At 66.9% G+C, this 21,175-nt stretch overlaps 1 protein-coding gene across 1 annotated transcript; it reads left to right on the forward strand.

Moving 5' to 3' along the window:
• Positions 1-471: 471 nt before the first annotated feature.
• On the forward strand, positions 472-19,245 carry LOC142403198 (integrin alpha-L-like; the record flags this gene model as incomplete). Its single annotated transcript, XM_075489391.1, has 13 exons — positions 472-535; positions 989-1,097; positions 3,021-3,115; positions 4,713-4,771; positions 4,891-5,005; positions 8,224-8,354; positions 11,002-11,147; positions 13,290-13,434; positions 16,782-16,932; positions 17,046-17,113; positions 17,203-17,332; positions 18,892-19,040; positions 19,114-19,245. Coding segments are annotated over exons 1-13 (1,494 nt in total), but the record flags the coding sequence as incomplete, so codon positions are not given.
• Positions 19,246-21,175: the final 1,930 nt, after the last annotated feature.

A 21,175-nucleotide genomic window follows, 5' to 3' on the forward strand; every position in this document is an offset into this window, starting at 1 on the left:
CCTTCCGGCTCAACCGCCCCCCCCCCACCCCCCTACCCCCTCCCCCCAACCCCCCGCCGTCTCACCGTCACCCCCTTCCAATCCTTCCGCCAAATCCCGCCGTTGGATGCGCCGCAGCGCCTCGGCCGTCACCGCCACCCCGTACCCTTCCCCGTAACACCCCGTCACCAAATCGGTGAGGTCGAGGGCGTCGGCCCCTTCCATCCTCCCGCGGGGGACGGTGCCGTAACCCGCCGCCACCGGCAACCGGTTCAACGTCGCCTTCAACCGCCGCAGCTCGGCCGCCGAAAGCTCCTCCAAGGCCCGGAGGATTCGGTCGCGGCCCGCCGCCATCTTGGGGAGGGGGGTGGGGGGGGGTGGGGGGATGGGGAGCACCCTACGGGCGCTTGCGCCGTTGGCGGGGAAGGGTGGGGGTTGGGGGGGCAGGAAGGAAATAAGGGTGGGGGTGGGGTTGACTTGGGTGCAGGCGGCATGGCGGCCGCCGGTGCGGGCGGCGTCGCGGGCGGCGTCGGCATCGTCGTGGCGTTGGTGACCGGTATGGGGGGGGGGGGGGGGGGAGGGGGGCGAAAAGTGGGGGGTGGGGGGGTGGGGGAGGGTCCTGTCCCCCCCCCCTCCCCCCCCCCCCCCAGGGAATGGGGGGCCCTGCCTGGGGTGGGGGAGGGGCGCGCCTGAGGCTTGGGTGCTCTCCCACGGTTCGGGGAAGGAAGCGGGGCCCCCGGTAGCGGCCGCTGTGCCGTGGGGCAGGGGTGGGGAAGGGTTTTGGGGGGGGGGGGGGGGGGGGGGGTGTTGGGGGGTGAAGGCCACCCCCTGGGTGCCCCCCACCCTAGGGTGCTCCCCCACCCCCACGCGTGGGTGCCCCCCCACCCCCGGGTCTCCCCTCCCCACGCGTGATGCGTGGGGCAGGGCGCTGCTATGGGGTGAGGTTCACCCCGCCCCCCCCTCTTTCTCCTCCCCCCCCCCCCCCCCCTCCCCTCGCTCTGCCCCATAGCGCTGCCCCACATCGGAGCCTTCAACATCCACCCGGCCCCACATCGCATCCTGACCCACAGCGGCAGCCGCAGCTTCGGGCACCAAGTGCTGCAGCTCAGCGGCTCCCGGTGGGTGCGGGGGTCCAGCACCCATGGGTGCTCTCGGGGATGTGGGTCCAGCACCCCTGGGTGCCCTCGGGGATGTGGGGCCCGGACCCACGGGTCCTCTCTGAGTTGTGGGTCCCGGCACCCATGGGTGCCCTGGGGGATGTGGGGCCCAGACTCGTGGGTGCCCTGGGGGATGTGGGTGCTGCACCCATGGGTGCTTCCGGGGATGTGGGTCCAGGATGACTGGGTCCCCTCTGACTTGTGGGTCCAGGACCCCTGGGTGCCCTCGGGGATGTGGGGCCCGGACCCCTGGGTGCCCTCGGGGGGTGTGGGTTCCGCACCCATGGGTGCTCTCAGGGTTATGGGGCCCGGACCCATGGGTCCTCTCTGAGTTGTGGGTCCCGCACCCCCGGGTGCCCTCGTGGATGTGGGTCCCAGACCCCTGGGTGCCCTTGGGGATGTGGGTCCCGCACCCATGGGTGCTTCCGGGGATGTGGGTCCCGCACCCATGGGTGCCTCACGGATGTGGGGCCCGGATGCCTGGGTGCCCTCGCGGATGTGGGTTCCGCACCCCTGGGTGCTCTCGGGGTTATGGGGCCCGGACCCATGGGTCCTCTCTGAGTTGTGGGTCCAGGACCCCTGGGTGCCCTCGGGGATGTGGGGCCCGGACCCATGGGTGCCCTCGCAGATGTGGGTCCCGGACCCCTGGGTGCTCTCGGGGATGTGGGTGCTGCACCCCTGGGTGCTTTTGGGGTTATGGGGCCCGGACCCATGGGTCCTCTCTGAGTTGTGGGTCCCGCACCCCTGGGTGTCCTCGCAGATGTGGGTCCAGGACCCCTGGGTGCCCTGGGAGATGTGGGTCCCGCACCCCTGGGTGTCCCCGGGGGATGTGGGTCCCGGACCTCTGGGTGCCCTCACAGATGTGGGTCCCGCACCCATGGGTGCTTCCGGGGATGTGGGGCCCAGACCCCTGGGTGCCTCACGGATGTGGGGCCCGGACCCCTGGGTGCCCTCGGGGGTGTGGGTTCCGCACCCCTGGGTGCTCTCGGGGTTATGGGGCCCGGACCCATGGGTCCTCTCTGAGTTGTGGGTCCAGGACCCCTGGGTGCCCTCGGGGATGTGGGGCCCGGATCCATGGGTGCCCTCGCAGATGTGGGTCCTGGACGACTGGGTCCCCTCTGACTTGTGGGTCCCAGACCCCTGGGTGCCCTCAGGGATGTGGGGCCCGGACCCATGGGTCCTCTCTGAGTTGTGGGTCCCGCACCCCTGGGTGCCCTCACAGATGTGGGTCCAGGACCCATGGGTGCCCTGGGGGATGTGGGTCCCAGACCCCTGGGTGCCCTCGCAGATGTGGGTCCCGCACCCCTGGGTGCTTCCGGGGATGTGGGGCCCGGACCCATGGGTCCGCTCTGAGTTGTGGGTCCCGCACCCCTGGGTGCCTCACGGATGTGGGGCCCGGATGCCTGGGTGCCCTCGCGGATGTGGGTTCCTCACCCCTGGGTGCTCTCGGGGTTATGGGGCCCGGACCCATGGGTGCCCTCGCAGATGTGGGGCCCGCACCCCTGGGTGCTCTCAGGGTTGTGGGTCCCAGACCCATGGGTGCCCTCGCAGATGTGGGGCCCGGACCCATGGGTGCCCTCGCATATGTGGGTCCAGGACCCACGGGTGCCCTGGCACATGTGGGTCCCAGACCCCTGGGTCCCCTCAGGGATGTGGGTCCCGCACCCCTGGGTGCTCTCAGGGTTGTGGGTCCCAGACCTATGGGTGCCCTCGCAGATGTGGGGCCCGGACCCATGGGTGCCCTGGGAGATGTGGGTCCCGCACCCCTGGGTGCCCCCGGGGATGTGGGTCCCGCACCCATGGGTGCTCTCAGGGATGTGGGTCCCGCACCCCTGGGTGCCCCCGGGGATGTGGGTGCCTCACCCTCCCCTCCCCTCCCCCCAGGGTGGTGGTGGGAGCCCCGGCGGAGGCGGGGGAGGGGGGGCGGCTGTTCCAGTGCCGGGTGGAGAGCGGCGACTGCCAGGAGGTGGAGACGGAAGGTGGGCGTGGCAGTGGGATTAGGGCGGGATAAGGGTGGGCGTGGGAGTGGGATTGGGATTAGGGTGGGATTAGGGTGGGCGTGGGAGTGGGATTAGGGTGGGATTAGGGTGGGCGTGGGAGTGGGATTAGGGTGGGATTAGGGTGGGCGTGGGAGTGGGATTAGGGTGGGATTGGGGTGGGATTGGGGTGGGCGTGGGAGTGGGATTGGGATTAGGGTGGGATTGGGGTGGGCGTGGGATTAGGGCGGGATTAAGGTGGGCGTGGGAGTGGGATTAGGGCGGGATTAGGGTGGGCGTGGCAGTGGGGTTAGGGCGGGATTAGGGTGGGCGTGGGAGTGGGATTAGGGCGGGATTAGGGTGGGCGTGGGAGTGGGATTGGGATTAGGTGGGATTGGGGTGGGATTAAGGTGGGTGTGGGAGTGGGATTAGGGTGGGATTAGGGTGGGCGTGGGAGTGGGATTAGGGCGGGATTAGGGTGGGCGTGGCGGTGGGATTGGGATTAGGGTGGGATTAGGGTGGGCATGGGATTGGGATTAGGGTGGGATTAGGGTGGGCGTGGGAGTGGGATTGGGATTAGGGTGGGATTGGGGTGGGCGTGGGAGTGGGATTAGGGTGGGATTAGGGTGGGCGTGGGAGTGGGATTGGGATTAGGGTGGGATTAGGGTGGGTGTGGGAGTGGGATTGGGGTGGGATTAGGGTGGGCGTGGGAATGGGATTGGGATTAGGGTGGCATTAGGGTGGGCGTGGGATTAGAGTGGGTGTGGGAGTGGGATTAGGGTGGGATTAGGGTAGGACTGGGGTGGGATTGGGGTGGGATTAGGGTGGGCGTGGGATTGGGATTAAGGTGGGATTAGGGTGGGATTGGGGTGGGCGTGGGAGTGGGATTAGGGCGGGATTAGGGTGGGATTAGGGTGGGCGTGGCAGTGGGATTAGGGTGGGATTGGGGTGGGCGTGGGATTGGGATTAGGGTGGGATTGGGGTGGGATTAGGGTGGGTGTGGGAGTGGGATTGGGATTAGGGTGGGATTAGGGTGGGAGTGGGAGTGGGATTGGTGTTAGGGTGGGATTGGGGTGGGGTTGGGATTGGGATTAGGGATTGGGATGGGATTAGGATTGGATTAGGATTGGGATTAGGCTCGGGATAGGATTGGGATTAGGGTGGGGATGAGATTAGGATTGTGATTAGGATCGGGATTAGGATTGGGATTAGGGTGGGGATGAGATTAGGATAGGGATTAGGATCGGGATTAGGATTGGGATTAGGATCGGGATTAGAATTGGGATGGGATTAGGATTGGATTAGGATCGGGATTAGGATTGGGATTAGGATGGGGATGAGATTAGGATCGGGATTAGGATCGGGATTAGGCTCGGGATAGGATTGGGATTAGTCTTGGGATTAGGATTGGGATTAGGATCTGGATTAGGATCTGGATTAGGATTTGGATTAGGATCTGGATTAGGATTTGGATTAGGATCGGGATTAGGATTTGGATTAGGATCGGGATTAGGCTTGGGATAGGATTGGGATTAGGCTCGGGATTAGGATCGGGATTAGGATGGGGACGGCTCCGCCCACCCGTCCCCTCCCCCCGCAGGCAACAGCACCCACACCCACCTGGGCATGGCCTTGGCCCGCGACGGCGACGTCACCATCGTAAGTCACCGAGGGGAGGGGCTGGCCCCGGCCCCACCCCACCCCCGGACCACACCCTCGGCCACACCCTCGGCCACACCCTCGGCCACACCCCCTACCCGCCCCGCCCCCCCCCCCAGGCCTGCGGCCCCGGCCTGACCCGCGAGTGCGACCGCAACGTCTACACCAGCGGCCTCTGCCTGCTCCTGGGCCCGGAGCTGAAGCCCCAGCGGGTCCTGGCGCCCGGCTACCAAGGTGAGGGGCTCCGAGCCACGGGTCACCCCCCCCCCCCCCCCCATGGCCACCACAGAGCCCATCCCACTAGCCAACACCTTGGCCAGCCCCCTAGGGAGGCCGGCAGCTGCCTGCTGCTGCCCTCGCCCCGTCATCACCATGAAGACCATGGTGGTTGACCCATGGGGACGTCGTGGTGGGACCCATGGGGACGTGGTGACCCCATGGCCACCACAGAGCCCGTCCCACTAGCCAACACCTTGGCCAGCCCCCCGGGGAGGCCGGCAGCTGCCTGCTGCTGCCCTCAGCCCATCACCACCATGAAGACCATGGTGGTTGACCCATGGGGACGTTGAGGTGGGACCCATGGGGACTTGGTGACCCCATGGCCACCACAGAGCCCGTCCCACTAGCCAACACCTCGGCCAGCCCCCTAGGGAGGCTGGCAGCTGCCTGCTGCTGCCCTCGCCCCGTCATCACCATGAAGACCATGGTGGTTGACCCATGGGGACGTCGTGGTGGGACCCATGGGGACGTGGTGACCCCATGGCCACCACAGAGCCCGTCCCACTAGCCAACACCTCGGCCAGCCCCCCGGGGAGGCCGGCAGCTGCCTGCTGCTGCCCTCAGCCCATCACCACCATGAAGACCATGGTGGTTGACCCATGAAGCTCATGGTGGTTGACCCATGGAGATGTTGTGGTGGGACCCATGGGGAGCTGGTGACCCCATGGCCACCACAGAGCCCGTCCCACTAGCCAACACCTCGGCCAACCCCCCGGGGAGGCCGGCAGCTGCCTGCTGCTGCCCTCGCCCCATCGTCACCATGAACCCCATGGTGGTCGACCCATGGTGACGTCTTGGTGGGACCCATGGTGACGTCCTGGTGGGACCATGGTGATGTCTTGGTGGAACCCATGGGGACATCTTGGTGGGACCCACGGGGACGTCATGGTGGAACCCATGGTGATGTCTTGGTGGGACCCATGGTGATGTCTTGGTGGGACCCATGGGGACGTCATGGTGGAACCCACGGGGACGTCTTGGTGGGACCCACGGGTGGGACCCACAGGGACGTCATGGTGGGACCCACGGGGACGTCATGGTGGAACCCATGGTGATGTCTTGGTGGAACCCAGGGGGACATCTTGGTGGGACCCACGGGGACGTCCTGGTGGGACCCACGGTGACGTCTTGGTGGAACCCATGGGGACGTCTTGGTGGGACCCATGGGGACATCTTGGTGGGACCCATGGTGATGTCTTGGTGGGATCCATGGGGACGTCTTGGTGGGACCCACGGGTGGGACCCACAGGGACGTCTTGGTGGGACCCACGGGGATGTCATGGTGGGACCCACGGGGACGTCATGGTGGAACCCATGGTGACGTCTTGGTGGAACCCATGGGGACGTCATGGTGGGACCCACGGGTGGGACCCATAGGGACGTCATGGTGGGACCCATGGTGACGTCTTGGTGGGACCCACGGGGATGTCATGGTGGGACCCACGGGGACATCATGGTGGAACCCATGGTGACGTCTTGGTGGAACCCATGGTGACATCTTGGTGGAACCCATGGGGACGTCATGGTGGGACCCACGGGTGGGACCCACAGGGACGTCCTGGTGGGACCCATGGTGACGTCTTGGTGGGACCCACGGGGATGTCATGGTGGGACCCATGGTGACGTCTTGGTGGAACCCATGGGGACGTCATGGTGGGACCCACGGGTGGGACCCACAGGGACGTCATGGTGGGACCCATGGTGACGTCTTGGTGGGACCCACGGGGATGTCATGGTGGGACCCACGGTGACGTCTTGGTGGAACCCATGGGGACGTCATGGTGGGACCCACGGGTGGGACCCACAGGGACATCATGGTGGGACCCATGGTGACGTCTTGGTGGGACCCACGGGGATGTCATGGTGGGACCCATGGGGACGTCTTGGTGGAACCCATGGGGACATCTTGGTGGGACCCATGGGGACATCATGGTGGAACCCATGGTGACATCCTGGTGGGACCATGGTGATGTCTTGGTGGAACCCATGGGGACATCTTGGTGGGACCCACGGGGACATCTTGGTGGGACCCATGGGGACGTCATGGTGGAACCCATGGTGACGTCTTGGTGGGACCCATGGTGACGTTGTGGTGGAACCCATGGTGTCCTCGTGGTGGGACCCACGGGGACGTCATGGTGGAACCCATGGTGACATCTTGGTGGAACCCATGGTGACATCCTGGTGGGACCATGGTGATGTCTTGGTGGAACCTATGGGGACATCTTGGTGGGACCCATGGGGAGGTCATGGTGGGACCCATGGTGACGTCTTGGTGGGACCCATGGTGACGTTGTGGTGGAACCCATGGTGTCCTCGTGGTGGGACCCATGGGGACGTCATGGTGGGACCCACGGGTGGGACCCACAGGGACGTCATGGTGGGACCCATGGTGATGTCTTGGTGGAACCCATGGTGATGTCTTGGTGGAACCCATGGGGACGTCTTGGTGGGACCCATGGGGACGTCATGGTGGGACCCACGGGTGGGACCCATGGTGACGTCTTGGTGGGACCCACGGGGATGTCATGGTGGGACCCATGGTGACGTCTTGGTGGAACCCATGGTGACGTCTTGGTGGAACCCATGGTGTCCTCGTGGTGGAACCCATGGTGTCCTCTTGGTGGGACCCATGGGGACATCTTGGTGGAACCCATGGGGACATCTTGGTGGGACCCATGGGGACATCATGGTGGAACCCATGGTGACATCCTGGTGGGACCATGGTGATGTCTTGGTGGAACCCATGGGGACATCTTGGTGGGACCCACGGTGACGTCTTGGTGGGACCCACGGGGATGTCATGGTGGGACCCATGGGGACGTCATGGTGGAAGCCATGGGGACGTCTTGGTGGTACCCACGGGGATGTCATGGTGGGACCCACAGGGACGTCATGGTGGGACCCACGGTGACGTCTTGGTGGAACCCATGGTGTCCTCGTGGTGGAACCCATGGTGACATCTTGGTGGGACCCATGGGGACGTCTTGGTGGGACCCATGGGGATGTCATGGTGGAACCCATGGTGACGTCTTGGTGGGACCCACGGTGACATCCCGGTGGAACCCACGGCGACGTCCCGGTGGAACCCACGGCGTCTTCGTGGTGGGACCCACGGGGCCGTCCCGCTGGGACCCACGGGGACGCGGTGGCCCCACGGCTTCTGCCCGCAGGCTGCCTGCGGGGGATGGTGGACCTGGTCTTCCTCTTCGACGGCTCCAACAGCATGAGCCCCCAGCAGTTCGGGGCCATCCGGGACTTCATGGTGGACGTCATGGAGAAGCTGGAGAACACCTCCATCCGCGTGGGTCCTCCGGCGCCTATGGGGGCCATAGGGGCTGGGGGGGGGTGGGGGGGGTATAGGGGGGCTGGAGGGGAGGGGACGGGGGGGGATGGAGGGGGGGGATGGGGGGGGAATGGGGTGGGGGGGGTGATGGGGGGCGGGGAGGTGGGGGGGGAGATGGGGGTCATGGGGGGGTGAGGGGTGGGGGGTGCTATAGGGGCTGGGGGGGCTATAGGGGCTGGGGGGGCTATAGGGGGGCTGGAGGGGGCGTATGGGGGGGTATGGGGGGTTATGGGGGGGTATGGGGGGGAGAGGGGGGGTGATGGGGGGCGGGGAGGTGGGGGGGAGATGGGGGTCATGGGGGGGTTGAGGGGTGGGGGGTATAGGGGGGCTATAGGGGCTATAGGGGCTGGGGGGGCTATAGGGGCTGGGGGGCTATGGGGGGCTGGAGGGGGGGTATGGGGGGGTTTGGGGGGGGTATGGGGGGGAGAGGGGGGGTGATGGGGGGCGGGGGGGTGGGGGGGAGATGGGGGTCATGGGGTGGGGAGGTTGGGGGGTATAGGGGCTATAGGGAGCTATAGGGGCTATGGGGGGGTATAGAGGGGGTATAGGGGGGTATGGGGTGGGGAAGGGGGGGTGGTGGGGGGTGATGGGGGGCGGGGGGGGAGATGGGGGTCATGGGGGGTTGAGGGGTGGGGGTTTGGGGGTGTATAGGGGCTATAGGGGCTATGGGGGCTATGGGGGTCTATAGGGCCTATAAGGTTTATGGGGGCTATAGAGGCTATGGGGGCTATAGGGGCTGTGGGGCTATAGGGGTCTCTAGGGGGCTGTGGGGCCGTGGGCCTGACCACGCCGTGGGGCTATAGGGTCTCTAGGGGTCTATAGGGTCTCTAGGGGGCCGTGGGGCCGACTGTGCCATGGGGCTGTGGGGCTACAGGGTCTATAGGGGTCTCTAGGGGCTGTGGGGCTGTGGGGCCACCCCCGCCGTGGGGCTGAGGCGCCGTGGGGCTGTGGGGGCTATAGGGTCTATAGGGTCTCTAGGGGCTGTGGGGCTGACGCGCCGTGGGGCTGTGGGGGCTATAGGGATCTAAAGGGGCTATAGGGGTCTCTAGGGGCTATAGGGGTCTCTAGGGACCGTGGGGCCACCCCCGCCGTGGGGCTGAGGCGCCGTGGGGCTGAGGCGCCGTGGGGCTGTGGGGGCTATAGGGGTCTCTAGGGGCTGTGGGGCTGATGTGCCACGGGGCTGTGGGGGCTATAGGGGCCTCTAGGGGCTATAGGGGTCTCTAGGGGCCGTGGGGCCGTCCCCGCCGTGGGGCTGACGCGCCGTGGGGCTGTGGGGGCTATAGGGTCTATAGGGTCTCTAGGGGCTGTGGGGCTGAGGTGCCATGGGGCTGTGGGGGCTATAGGGGGCTATAGGGGCTGTAGGGGTCTCTAGGGGCTGTGGGGCCGCCCCCGCCGTGGGGCTGAGGCGCTGTGGGGCTGACGTGCCGTGGGGCTGTGGGGGCTATAGGGTCTATAGGGGTCTCTAGGGGCTGTGGGGCTGACGTGCCATGGGGCTGTGGGGGCTATAGGGTCTATAGGGGCTATAGGGGTCTCTAGGGGCCATGGGGCCGCCGTGGGGCCGTCCCCGCCGTGGGGTTGACGCGCCATGGGGCTGTGGGGCTATAGGGTCTCTAGGGGTCTCTAGGGGCTGTGGGGCTGACGCGCCACGGGGCTGTGGGGACTATAGGGGTCTCTAGGGGCTATAGGGGTCCCTAGGGGCCGTGGGGCCGCCGTGGGGCCGTCCCCGCCGTGGGGCTGACGCGCCGTGGGGCTGTGGGGGCTATAGGGATCTAAAGGGGCTATAGGGGTCTCTAGGGGCTATAGGGGTCTCTAGGGGCCGTGGGGCCGCCGTGGGGCCGTCCCCGCCGTGGGGCTGATGCGCCGTGGGGCTGTGGGGGCTATAGGGTCTATAGGGTCTCTAGGGGCTGTGGGGCTGAGGTGCCATGGGGCTGTGGGGGCTATAGGGGTCTCTAGGGGCTGTAGGGGTCTCTAGGGGCTGTGGGGCCGCCCCCGCCGTGGGGCTGAGGCGCTGTGGGGCTGACGTGCCGTGGGGCTGTGGGGGCTATAGGGTCTATAGGGGTCTCTAGGGGCTGTGGGGCTGACGTGCCATGGGGCTGTGGGGGCTATAGGGTCTATAGGGGCTATAGGGGTCCCTAGGGGCCATGGGGCCGCCGTGGGGCCGTCCCCGCCGTGGGGTTGACGCGCCGTGGGGCTGTGGGGGCTATAGGGTCTATAGGGGTCTCTAGGGGCTGTGGGGCTGACGCGCCACGGGGCTGTGGGGACTATAGGGGTCTCTAGGGGCTATAGGGGTCCCTAGGGGCCGTGGGGCCGCCGTGGGGCCATCCCCGCCGTGGGGCTGACGCGCCGTGGGGCTGTGGGGGCTATAGGGTCTATAGGGTCTCTAGGGGCTGTGGGGGCTATAGGGGTCCCTAGGGGCTATAGGGGTCTCTAGGGCCCGTGGGGCCGCCGTGGGGCCGTCCCCGCCGTGGGGCTGACGCGCCGTGGGGCTGTGGGGGCTATAGGGTCTATAGGGTCTCTAGGGGCTGTGGGGGCTATAGGGGTCTCTAGGGCCCGTGGGGCCGCCGTGGGGCCGTCCCCGCCGTGGGGCTGACGCGCCGTGGGGCAGTTCGGGGCGGTGCAGTTCTCGGCGGCCGTGCAGACCCAGTTCACGCTCGGGGACTTCGCGGCTCGGCCCCGGCCCCGGGAGCTGCTGCGGGGCCTGCGCCAGCTCCGCACCCTCACCGACACCTTCGCCGCCATCGCCTTCGTCACGTGAGCGCCCCCGCCCCACGGCTGCCCCATAGCTGCCCCATAGCTGCCCCATAGCTGCCCCACTGCAGCCCCCCCACACCCCGCTGCTGCCCCGGCAGCCCGCTGCCGGCCCACTGCAGCCCCACTCGCACCTTTGCCGCCATCGCCTGCGTCGCGTGAGCGACCCTGCCCCACGGCTGCCCCATAGCTGCCCCATAGCTGCCCCATAGCTGCCCCACTGCAGCCCCCCCCCACCCCGCTGCTGCCCACACACCCCGCTGCCGGCCCGCTGCAGCCCCACTCGCACCTTCGCCGCCATCGCCTGCGTCGCGTGAGCGCCCCCGCCCCACGGCTGCCCCATAGCTGCCCCATAGCTGCCCCACTGCAGCCCCCCCCCACCCCGCTGCTGCCCCGGCAGCCCGCTGCCGGCCCACTGCAGCCCCACTCGCACCTTTGCCGCCATCGCCTGCGTCGCGTGAGCGACCCTGCCCCACGGCTGCCCCATAGCTGCCCCATAGCTGCCCCACGGCTGCCCCACAGCACCCCACTGCAGCCCCCGGCACCCTGCTGCCACCCCACTGCAGCCCCACTCGCACCTTCGCCGCCATCGCCTGCGTCGCGTGAGCGCCCCCACCCCACGGCTGCCCCATAGCTGCCCCACTGCAGCCCCCCCCCACCCCGCTGCTGCCCCGGTGCCCCACTGCCGGCCCACTGCAGCCCCACTCGCACCTTCGCCGCCATCGCGTGCGTCGCGTGAGTGACCCTGCCCCACGGCTGCCCCATAGCTGCCCCATAGCTGCCCCATAACTGCCCCACTGCAGCCCCCCCCCACCCCGCTGCTGCCCCGGTGCCCCACTGCCGGCCCACTGCAGCCCCACTCGCACCTTCGCCGCCATCGCCTTCGTCACGTGAGCGCCCCCGCCCCACGGCTGCCCCATAGCTGCCCCATAGCTGCCCCACTGCAGCCCCCCCCCACCCTGCTGCTGCCCCCAGCACCCCACTGCCACCCCACTGCTGCCCCACTGCCACCCCACTGCTGCCCCATGGCTGTCCCACTGCCACCCCACTGCCGCCCCACTGCTCCCCCCCAGCACCCCACTGCTGCCCCACTGCTGCCCCATCGCCACCCCACTGCCACCCCACTGCTGCCCCATGGCTGTCCCACTGCCACCCCACTTCTGCCCCACTGCCACCCCACTGCCGCCCCACTGCTGCCCCATGGCTGTCCCACCACCGCCCCACTGCCACCCCACGGCTGCCCCACTGCCACCCCACTGCCGCCCCACTGCTGCCCCCCAGCACCCCACTGCCACCCCACTTCTGCCCCACTGCCACCCCACTGCCACCCCACCACCGCCCCACCGCCACCCCACTGCCGCCCCACGGCTGCCCCACTGCCGCCCCATCGCCACCCCACTGCCACCCCACTGCCGCCCCATGGCTGTCCCACTGCCACCCCACTGCCGCCCCACTGCTGCCCCCCAGCACCCCACTGCCACCCCACTTCTGCCCCACTGCCACCCCACTGCCACCCCACCGCCACCCCACTGCCACCCCACTTCTGCCCCACTGCCACCCCACTGCCGCCCCACTGCTGCCCCATGGCTGTCCCACCACCGCCCCACTGCCACCCCACGGCTGCCCCACTGCCACCCCACTGCCGCCCCACTGCTGCCCCCCAGCACCCCACTGCCACCCCACTTCTGCCCCACTGCCACCCCACTGCCACCCCACCACCGCCCCACCGCCACCCCACTGCCGCCCCACGGCTGCCCCACTGCCGCCCCATCGCCACCCCACTGCCACCCCACTGCCGCCCCATGGCTGTCCCACTGCCACCCCACTGCCGCCCCACTGCTGCCCCCCAGCACCCCACTGCCACCCCACTTCTGCCCCACTGCCACCCCACTGCCACCCCACCGCCACCCCACTGCCACCCCACTTCTGCCCCACTGCCACCCCACTGCCGCCCCACTGCTGCCCCATGGCTGTCCCACCACCGCCCCACTGCCACCCCACGGCTGCCCCACTGCCACCCCACTGCTGCCCCACTGCTGCCCCACTGCCGCCCCATTGCCACCCCACTGCCACCCCACTGCCACCCCATGGCTGCCCCACCGCCGCCCCACGGCTGCCCCACGGCTGCCCCACGCCCCGCCGCAGGCACCAGATCTTCACCCCCGAGCGGGGGGCGCGGGCGGGGGCCCGGCGCGTGCTCATCATCATCACCGACGGCGACGCCACCGACAGCGACCGCGGCAGCATCCGGGAGGCCGAGGAGCGCGGCATCATCCGCTACGTCATCGGGGTGAGGCCCCGCCCCCACCTGCTCCTGCCTGCACCCGGCCCTGCCTGTACCTGCTCCTGCCCGTACCTTGTTCTGCCTGTACTTTGTTCTGCCTGTACCTGCTCCTGCCTGTACCCCTGCTGCCTGTACCCGGTGCTGCCTGTACCTGGTCCTGCCTGTACCTGTTGCTGCCTGTACCTCCTCTGCCTGTACCTGCTGCTGCCTGTACCCAGCGCTGCCTGTACCTGGTCCTGCCTGTACCTGTTGCTGCCTGTACCTCCTCTGCCTGTACCCGGCCCTGCCTGCACCCAGTCCTGCCCGTACCTTGTTCTGCCTGTACCCGGCCCTGCCTGTACCCGGTGCTGCCTGTACTTTGTTCTGCCTGTACCTCCTCTGCCTGTACCTGCTGCTGCCCGTACCTGGCCCTGCCTGTACCCGGTGCTGCCTGTACCTCCTGCCTGTACCTCCTCTGCCTGTACCCAGCGCTGCCTGTACCTTGTCCTGCCTGTACCTGTTGCTGCCTGTACCTCCTCTGCCTGTACCTGCTCCTGCCTGTACCTGCTCCTGCCTGTACCCAGCGCTGCCTGTACTTTGTTCTGCCTGTACCTCCTCTGCCTGTACCTGCTCCTGCCTGTACCTGCTCCTGCCTGTACCCTGTGCTGCCTGTACCCAGTCCTGCCCGTACCTTGTTCTGCCTGTAACTGCTGCTGCCTGTACCCCTGCTGCCTGTACCCTGTGCTGCCTGTACCTCCTGCCTGTACCTCCTCTGCCTGTACCCGCTGCTGCCTGTACCCAGTCCTGCCTGTACCTTGTCCTGCCTGTACCTGTTGCTGCCTGTACCTCCTCTGCCTGTACCCGGCCCTGCCTGCACCCAGTCCTGCCCGTACCTTGTTCTGCCTGTACCCGGCCCTGCCTGTACCTGCTGCTGCCTGTACCCAGCGCTGCCTGTACCCGGCCCTGCCTGTACCTTGTTCTGCCTGTACCAAATCCTGCCTGTACCCCCTGCCTGTACCTGTTGCTGCCTGTACTTTGTTCTGCCTGTACCTTGTTCTGCCTGTACCTCCTCTGCCTGTACCTGCTCCTGCCCGTACCTGGCCCTGCCTGTACCCGGTGCTGCCTGTACCTGCTCCTGCCTGTACCTGTTGCTGCCTGTACCTCCTCTGCCTGTACCCGGCCCTGCCTGTACCTGGTCCTGCCTGTACCCAGCGCTGCCTGTACCTGCTGCTGCCTGTACCTGGTCCTGCCTGTACCCAGTCCCACCTGTACCCCCTGCCTGTACCCCCTGCTGCCTGTACCTCCTCTGCCTGTACCTGCTCCTGCCTGTACCCCCTGCTGCCTGTACCTGCTGCTGCCCGTACCTGGCCCTGCCTGTACCCGGCCCTGCCTGTACCTGCTCCTGCCTGTACCCAGTGCTGCCTGTACCTGGTGCTGCCTGTACCTTGTTCTGCCTGTACCTCCTCTGCCTGTACCTCCTCTGCCTGTACCTGCTGCTGCCTGTACCCAGCGCTGCCTGTACCTGGTCCTGCCTGAACCTTGTTCTGCCTGTACCCGGCCCTGCCTGTACCTGCTGCTGCCTGTAGCTGGTCCTGCCTGTACCTGGTCCTGCCTGTACCCAGTCCCACCTGTACCCCCTGCCTGTACCCTGTGCTGCCCGTACCCACTGCTGCCTGTACCCGCTGCTGCCTGTACCCAGTCCTGCCTGTACCCGGCCCTGCCTGTACCTGGTCCTGCCTGTACCTCCTCTGCCTGTACCCGCTGCTGCCTGTACCCAGTCCTGCCTGTACCCAGCCCTGCCTGTACCTTGTGCTGCCTGTACCTCCTCTGCCTGTACCCGGCCCTGCCTGTACCTGCTCCTGCCTGTACCCGGCCCTGCCTGTACCTTGTTTTGCCTGTACCTGGTCCTGCCTGTACCTTGTTCTGCCTGTACCCACTGCTGCCTGTACCTCCTCTGCCTGCACCCGGCCCTGCCTGTACCTGGTCCTGCCTGTACCCAGTCCCACCTGTACCCCCTGCCTGTACCTTGTTCTGCCTGTACCTCCTCTGCCTGTACCCCCTGCCCATACCCGGTGCTGCCTGTACCTGCTGCTGCCTGTACCCACTGCTGCCTGTACCCGGCCCTGCCTGCACCTTGTGCTGCCTGCACCCACTGCTGCCCGTACCTGCTCCTGCCTGTACCCAGTGCTGCCTGTACCTCCTCTGCCTGCGCCCGGCCCTGCCTGTACCTCTTCTGCCTGTACCCACTGCTGCCTGTACCCAGTCCCACCTGTACCCCCTGCCTGTACCCGGTCCTGCCTGTACCCAGTCCTGCCTGTACCCTGCCCTGCCTGTACCTTGTGCTGCCTGTACCTGCTGCTGCCTGTACCTGGTCCTGCCTGTACCCAGTCCCACCTGTACCCCCTGCCTGTACCCACTGCTGCCTGTACCCTGTGCTGCCTGTACCCGGCGCTGCCTGTACCTCCTCTGCCTGTACCCGGCCCTGCCTGTACCTGGTCCTGCCTGTACCTCCTCTGCCTGTACCTCCTCTGCCTGTACCCGCTGCTGCCTGTACCCAGCCCTGCCTGTACCTTGTGCTGCCTGCACCCACTGCTGCCCGTACCTCCTCTGCCTGCGCCCAGCCCTGCCTGTACCTCCTCTGCCTGTACCCACTGCTGCCTGTACCCGGCCCTGCCTGTACCTGGTGCTGCCTGTACCTTGTTTTGCCTGTGCCTGGTCCTGCCTGTACCAAATCCTGCCTGTACCCTGTGCTGCCCGTACCCGGTCCTGCCTGTACCCAGTGTTGCCTGTACCCAGTCCTGCCTGTACCTGGTCCTGCCTGTACCTCCTCTGCCCGTACCTTCTTCTGCCTGTACCCACTGCTGCCTGTACCCGGCCCTGCCTGTACCCGGTCTCACCTGTACCCCCTGCCTGTACCCTGTGCTGCCCGTACCCGGGGCTGCCTGTACCCACTGCTGCCTGTACCTTGTTCTGCCTGTACCCGGCGCTGCCTGTACCTCCTCTGCCTGTACCCGGCCCTGCCTGTACCTGGTCCTGCCTGTACCTCCTCTGCCTGTACCTCCTCTGCCTGTACCCGCTGCTGCCTGTACCCAGCCCTGCCTGTACCTTGTGCTGCCTGCACCCACTGCTGCCTGTACCTGCTCCTGCCTGTACCCAGCCCTGCCTGTACCTCCTCTGCCTGTACCTGGTCCTGCCTGTACCCCCTGCCTGTACCCGCCCCCACTCACCCCCCCCCCCCCCCCCCAAAAAGAAGCGGGGTGGGGATCACACCCACAGCGGGGGAGGGGGGGAGGGGGCCACCCGGCCCTTCCCCCCCCCCCCCCCCTCATCCCGGCAGCTGCCCGTACCCTTCCCCTGCCCGTACCCCCCGGCAGGTGGGCAACAACTTCAACAGCCCCGACACCCGCCTCTACCTGAGCCAATTCGCCTCCCGGCCCAGCTCCGAATTCGTCAAGGTCCTGGACAGCTTCGAGAAGCTCCAGGGCCTCTTCCACGAGCTGCAGGCCAAGATCTACGACATCGAAGGTGACCCCCCAAAAAAAACACCACCAATTTTGGGGTCTCCCCCTCCCTCCCTGCCCATCCCTGCCGGATTTTTGGGGGTTTTTGGTTATTTTAGGGGTTTTTTTTTTTGGTAGGCACCAACGATCTCAACCGGTTCCACCTGGAGCTTTGCTCCAGCGGGATGAGCGTCCAGGTGGTCCACGTACGGCGAGGAACGGGGGGGTTTGGGGGTGGTGGGGAGCCCCTCCCCCATTTTTTTTCCTCACGAGACCCTTCCCCTCCCCCACCCAGGGTCGGCGGGTGACGGGGGCGGTGGGGGCCGATAATTGGGCCGGGGGGTTGGTGGAGCTGGAGGAGGAGAAGAACGAGACGTTCGTGGCCAGCCCGTCCTTGGAGGAGAACGTGACGGACACGTATCTGGGTAGGGAGGGGTTAAAGGGGGGGGGGGAGGGGGGGAGGGGGAGGGGTGGGGAGGAGCGAGGGGGGGGAGGGGTGGGGGGTGGTTGAGGGCAAGGCGGGGACCAGGTTGACCCAGGTGACCACATCTCAGGGACGTGGGGTGACCCCGTCCCAAGGACCAGGTTGACCATGGTGACCCCATCTCAGGGACGTGGGGTGAGCCCATCCCAAGGATCAGGTTGACCATGGGGACCCCATCTCAGGGACGTGGGGTGACCAAGGTGACATCACCCTGGGGACCAGGTTGCCCATGGGGACCCCATCTCAGGGACATGGGGTGACCAAGGTGACCCCATCTCAGGGACGTGGGGTGACAATGGTGACCCCATCTCAGGGACATGGGATGACCAAGGTGACCCCATCTCAAGGACCGGGTTGCCCATGGTGACCCCATCTCAGGGACGTGGGGTGACCATGGTGACATCACCCTGGGGACCAGGTTGACCATGGGGAGCCCAGTGCAGGGACATGGGGTGACCAAGGTGACCCCATCCTGAGGACAAGGGTGACCATGGTGACCCCATCCCAAGGACCAGGTTGCCCATGGTGACCACATCTCAGGGACATGGGGTGACCAAGGTGACCCTGTCCCAAGGACCAGGTTGCCCATGGTGACCCCATCTCAGAGACTTGAGGTGACCATGGGGACCCCATCTCAGGGACATGGGGTGACCAAGGTGACCTCACCCTGGGGACCAGGTTGACCAGGTTGACCATGGTGACCTCATCCCAAGGACCAGGTTGCCCGTGGTGACCCCATCTCAAGGAACGTGGGGTGACCATGGTGACCCCATCTCAGGGACATGGGGTGACCAATGTGACCCCATCCTGAGGACAAGGGTGACCCAGGTGACCCCATCTCAGGGACATGGGGTGACCATGGTGACATCACCCTGGGGACCAGGTTGACCAGGTTGCCCATGGTGACCTCACCCTGGAGACCAGGTTGCCCGTGGTGACCCCATCTCAGGGACATGGGGTGACCCCGTCCCAAGAATCAGGTTGACCATGGTGACCCCATCTCAGGGACATGGGGTGACCAAGGTGACCCTGTCCCAAGGACCAGGTTGCCCATGGTGACCCCATCTCAGAGACTTGAGGTGACCATGGGGACCCCATCTCAGGGACATGGGGTGACCAAGGTGACCTCACCCTGGGGACCAGGTTGACCAGGTTGACCATGGTGACCTCATCCCAAGGACCAGGTTGACCCAGGTGACCCCATCTCAAGGACGTGGGGTGACCATGGTGACCCCATCTCAGAGACTTGAGGTGACCATGGGGACCCCATCTCAGGGACATGGGGTGACCATGGTGACCCCATCTCAGAGACTTGAGGTGACCATGGGGACCCCATCTCAGGGACATGGGGTGACCAAGGTGACCCCGTCCCAAGGACCAGCTTGCCCATGGTGACCCCATCTCAAGGACGTAGGGTGACCGTGGTGACCCCATCTCAGGGCCGTGGGGCGACCCCCACCCCAGGGCCCAGGTTGCCCACGGTGACCCCTGTCCCCACAGGCTACGCGGTGGCCGGCCTGCGCGTCCCCGGCCGGGCGCTGGTGGCGGCGGGCGCCCCCCGTCACCGTCACGTGGGTGCCGTGGTCCTTTTCGAGGTCCCAGAAGCCACCGGCAGCTGGCGGGTGCTGCAGACCCTCCCCGGGGAGCAGGTAAGGGCGGGTGGGGCGGGTGGCCCGGGGTGTCCCCACCCCGGCGCCCCGGTGACGTCGGTGTCACCTCTAGGTGGGCTCGTACTTCGGGGCCACCCTCTGCGCCCTGGACCAGGGCGAGGTGACGGTGGCGTTGCTGGTGGGTGCCCCCACCCACTTCGACGGGCGACGCGGAGGACGGGTGCACCTCTACCGGTGGCAGAAGGTAAGGGGGACACGGCCACCCTTGGGGACATCAGAACTCTTGGGGACACCAATGCCCTTGGGGACATCGCCACCCTTGGGGACATCAGCACCCTTGGGGACACAGCCACCCTTGGGGACATGGCCACCCTTGGGGACATCACCACCCTTGGGGACATCAGAACTCTTGGGGACATCACCACCCTTGGGGACACCAACGCCCTTGGGGACATGGCCACCATTGGGGACATCAGCACCCTTGGGGACATCAGCACCCTTGGGGACACAGCCACCCTTGGGGACATGGCCACCCTTGGGGACATCACCACCCTTGGGGACATCAGAACTCTTGGGGACATCACCACCCTTGGGGACACCAACGCCCTTGGGGACATGGCCACCATTGGGGACATCAGCACCCTTGGGGACATCAGCACCCTTGGGGACATGGCCGCCCTTGGGGACATCAGCACCCTTGGGGACACGGCCACCCTTGGGGACATCACCACCCTTGGGGACATGGCCGCCCTTGGGGACACGGCCACCCTTGGGGACACCAACACCCTTGGGGACACCACCACCCTTGGGGACATCAGCACCCTTGGGGACACGGCCACCCTTGGGGACACCAACGCCCTTGGGGACACCACCACCCTTGGGGACATGGCCGCCCTTGGGGACATCGCCACCCTTGGGGACACGGCCACCCTTGGGGACACCAACGCCCTTGGGGACATCACCACCCTTGGGGACATGACCACCCTTGGGGACATGGCCACCCTTGGGGACATCACCACCCTTGGGGACATGGCCGCCCTTGGGGACACGGCCACCCTTGGGGACACCAACACCCTTGGGGACACCACCACCCTTGGGGACATGGCCACCCTTGGGGACACCAAAGTGGGGGGCACGTGGCGATGGGGTGGGGGAATGGGGTGACCCCGGCCCAGGGACATGGGGTGACCGAGGTGTCCCCAGCCCAGGGTGACCAGGACCAGGGTGACCGAGGTGTCCCCAGACCAAGGACATGGGGTGACCAAGGTGACCCCAACCCAGGGTGACCAGGACCAGGGTGACCAAGGTGTCCCCAACCCAGGGTGACCAGGACCAGGGTGACCAAGGTGTCCCCAGACCAGGGACATGGGGTGACCGAGGTGTCCCCAACCCAGGGTGACCAGGACCAGGGTGACCAAGGTGACCCCAACCCAAGCAGCACGGGATGGAGGTGACCAAGGTGTCCCCAACCCAGGGACATGGGGTGACCAAGGTGTCCCCAACCCAGGGTGACCAAGACCAGGGTGACCGAGGTGTCCCCAACCCAAGGTGACCAAGACCAGGGTGACCGAGGTGACCCCAACCCAGGGTGACCAAGACCAGGGTGACCAAGACCAGGGTGACCAAGGTGACCCCAACCCAGGGTGACCAGGACCAGGGTGACCAAGGTGTCCCCAACCCAGGGACATGGGGTGACCAAGGTGACCCCAACCCAGGGTGACCAGGACCAGGGTGACCGAGGTGTCCCCAACCCAAGGAGCACGGGATGGAGGTGACCAAGGTGTCCCCAACCCAGGGACATGGGGTGGCCAAGGTGACCCCAACCCAAGGTGACCAGGACCAGGGTGACCGAGGTGTCCCCACACCAAGGACATGGGGTGACCAAGGTGACCCCAACCCAAGGTGACCAAGACCAGGGTGACCAAGGTGTCCCCAAGCCAGGGTGACCAAGACCAGGGTGACCAAGGTGTCCCCAACCCAGGGACATGGGGTGACCAAGGTGTCCCCAACCCAGGGACATGGGGTGACCAAGGTGACCCCAACCCAAGGTGACCAAGACCAGGGTGACCAAGGTGTCCCCAACCCAGGGTGACCAGGACCAGGGTGACCAAGGTGTCCCCAACCCAGGGTGACCAAGACCAGGGTGACCGAGGTGTCCCCAACCCAGGGACATG

The sequence above is a fragment of the Mycteria americana genome, unplaced genomic scaffold (genome assembly GCF_035582795.1).
Source record: "Mycteria americana isolate JAX WOST 10 ecotype Jacksonville Zoo and Gardens unplaced genomic scaffold, USCA_MyAme_1.0 Scaffold_133, whole genome shotgun sequence".
NCBI lineage: Eukaryota > Metazoa > Chordata > Aves > Ciconiiformes > Ciconiidae > Mycteria > Mycteria americana.